We start from the raw sequence: 2,393 nt of genomic DNA on the forward strand, positions 1-2,393 counted from the left end.
TAGCAAGTTACAGACATTGCCTGAGGTCATTTGGATTTAGTTGGTGGTTATTTTATATACGAGGCCTAGATTCACTTCTCATGAGGTAAAGTGGTTAGAAATTTTATTTGTTATAAAACCAGGTAGACTACAAAGTCTTATTCTCATTAACCCTCTGATTTTTTTTTTCCTTCTCATCAGGTTTAAAATCTGGAACTGTTTTCTCAAGGGGTAAAGTGTTAGTTGCTCAGTCTTGTCTGACTCTTTGTGACCCCATGGGCTGTAGCCCACCAGGCTCCTCTGTCTGTAGGATTCTCCAGGCAAGAGTACTGGAGCGGGTTGCCAATTCCTTTTCCAGGTTTCTTCCCAGTCCAGGATTGAACCCGGGTCTCCTGCATTGCAGGCAGACTCTGGGTATGTTATGAATGCCTGACCAATCTCTCTTTTCTGGGCTATCTAGCAGGCTGTATTTACAGCAGCTGTGAGGAATGAGGTAATGTCTCCCTCTGGGCCAAAGAGGATTCCTCAAACTCAGTGTAACTTGGCTGCAACACAAACCCATCAACACCCACCTAGACTGCTTAGTATCACTCCTTTGACCTAGGAAGACATGAGGAACTGATGTCAACATGATGGTCATGTTCCTTGCTGTGCTCTGAGTAGTGAAGTCCTTTGTCTTTGACCCAGGAGTCTCACATCTTCAGTCAGCATCCATGGAGAAGTAGCAGGCTAACGTACTAACTCTAAGGAAAGTAAAACAAAATCCCAGACCCTCAGACTTCATCTTTTTTTTTTTTTTTGAATGATAAAAAGCTGTATTATGTTAGATAGACAAATTCAAGTGCATAAAGAAATTTCCTTAAATTTAATTAAGATACTGAAAATGTTCTCTGCATTAAAAAAAATATTTACAGTCTCTCTCTCTTTTTTAAAACAGTTCTGTACATATAAATTTACAGAACAACCCCGTCAACTGTCTGCATCAGTAATCCTTGCTGGTGGGCTCACCATTTACAAGGAAGACATCATTCAACGCAAGCTGTCACAGAAACTGTCCTACCAGCCAGGACCTCTTAACTTGAAGGATCATTGCCAGGTCTCTTTTATCAAGATCACCAATCACCTGGAAGCCCTTAGCTACCGCTAACAAAGACCTGTAAAATCAATGAACAGTCACTGGCTTCAGTGCAGTGTGACTAACTGCAATTACTGCCTAGTGGCCATGTCCACACCCTATGCTGCCTTCCATCCTTGAAGTCATCAGTGTAGTTAAGAACAGAAAGAAAACCCCTCCCCCTGGCTAATGACTGTGATAAGCGTGCGTAAGACAATTGAGTTGAGGGTTAAGGATTCATCTTGCTAATGTCAAAAGTGACACTAACAAGATTCTTAGCCTCATCCACCAGATGAGGGTCCTCTGCGTCCAGGTCTCCAGGAGCAGGTTCCACCACCTTCACCAGACAAAGGATTGGAACCTCCTCCTCGCAAAGGCTTTCTGTCAGATTTTCGTTTCGGGATGACTGATGAAGTAGAAGGCCCAGGACTGTCTTCTTCCTGAGGCTTTCTTGTATTTCCTTTATAACTTTTTCCTTCTTGCATGCTATCCCACATTTCAGTCTTCTGTCTCCTTTTTTGTTCTTCAAGCTGTCTTAATTTCTCTTTACGTTTTTCAACTTGTGCATTTAATTCTTCTTGCATTTTCAAACGAGCAGCTGCTAAAGCCTCCTGTTGTTTAACAACAATATCAGGTTCCAGAGCAGCGGCAGCTTGATCTAAGTGCCTCTGCCTCAAGGCCCTCAACCGGGTGGAAAGCTTCTGAAACACCACGTAGAGAAGGATGCAGCTGAAGACGATGTACCAGCCGTAAGTGGCCAGCAGGGAGCCCACTGTGACGTGAAGGAAACGCAGCCCCTCGGTCTTGAGGGCGGGCCGCACGGATAGCTGATCCCCGTCCCGCTCCATGGCGACGCAGCCCCGGCCAGCCCCGCGCCGCACACCAGACTTCACCTTGATTTCCAAGAATTTCATCACCCTTAAACAAGCCTCTTACAGAGTAGAATTGCCTAAAAATCCGTGTTAACTGAAATAGGATAAAGGCAAAAATGTCAACTTTATTCAGTGTATTTGTTTTTATACTTCCTGCAGTCTACCAAATTTGTAGCCTGTGTATTACAAACTGCGCTCTTCAAAAGAAACAGTTCTTAAAAATTAAGATCTGTGGTACTTTTCTTCCAACAATACAAACTAACCAAAATGTTCAGGGTTTCTGCTATGTGCCGTGGTTGGCAGTAGAGATAAAAAGGTGAATAAGACACAGCCCCATACTTTTAGGACTCTGGCTTTGATAGAGACAGCAAGCACAAGGGTGTATCTCGAATACAAGACTGAGTATGATCGGATACAGCTGAATTCTA

General features: G+C 43.6%; 1 protein-coding gene across 1 annotated transcript; it reads right to left on the reverse strand.

Annotated features, from left to right (window-relative positions):
• Positions 1-1,285: 1,285 nt before the first annotated feature.
• LOC128049902 (selenoprotein S-like) lies at positions 1,286-1,941 on the reverse strand. Its single transcript, XM_052642220.1, has one exon. The coding sequence runs from the start codon at positions 1,939-1,941 to the stop codon at positions 1,375-1,377; it is 567 nt and encodes a 188-aa protein (XP_052498180.1). The 3' UTR covers positions 1,286-1,374.
• Positions 1,942-2,393: the final 452 nt, after the last annotated feature.

This window comes from Budorcas taxicolor, chromosome 6, assembly GCF_023091745.1.
Source record: "Budorcas taxicolor isolate Tak-1 chromosome 6, Takin1.1, whole genome shotgun sequence".
NCBI classification, from domain to species: domain Eukaryota; kingdom Metazoa; phylum Chordata; class Mammalia; order Artiodactyla; family Bovidae; genus Budorcas; species Budorcas taxicolor.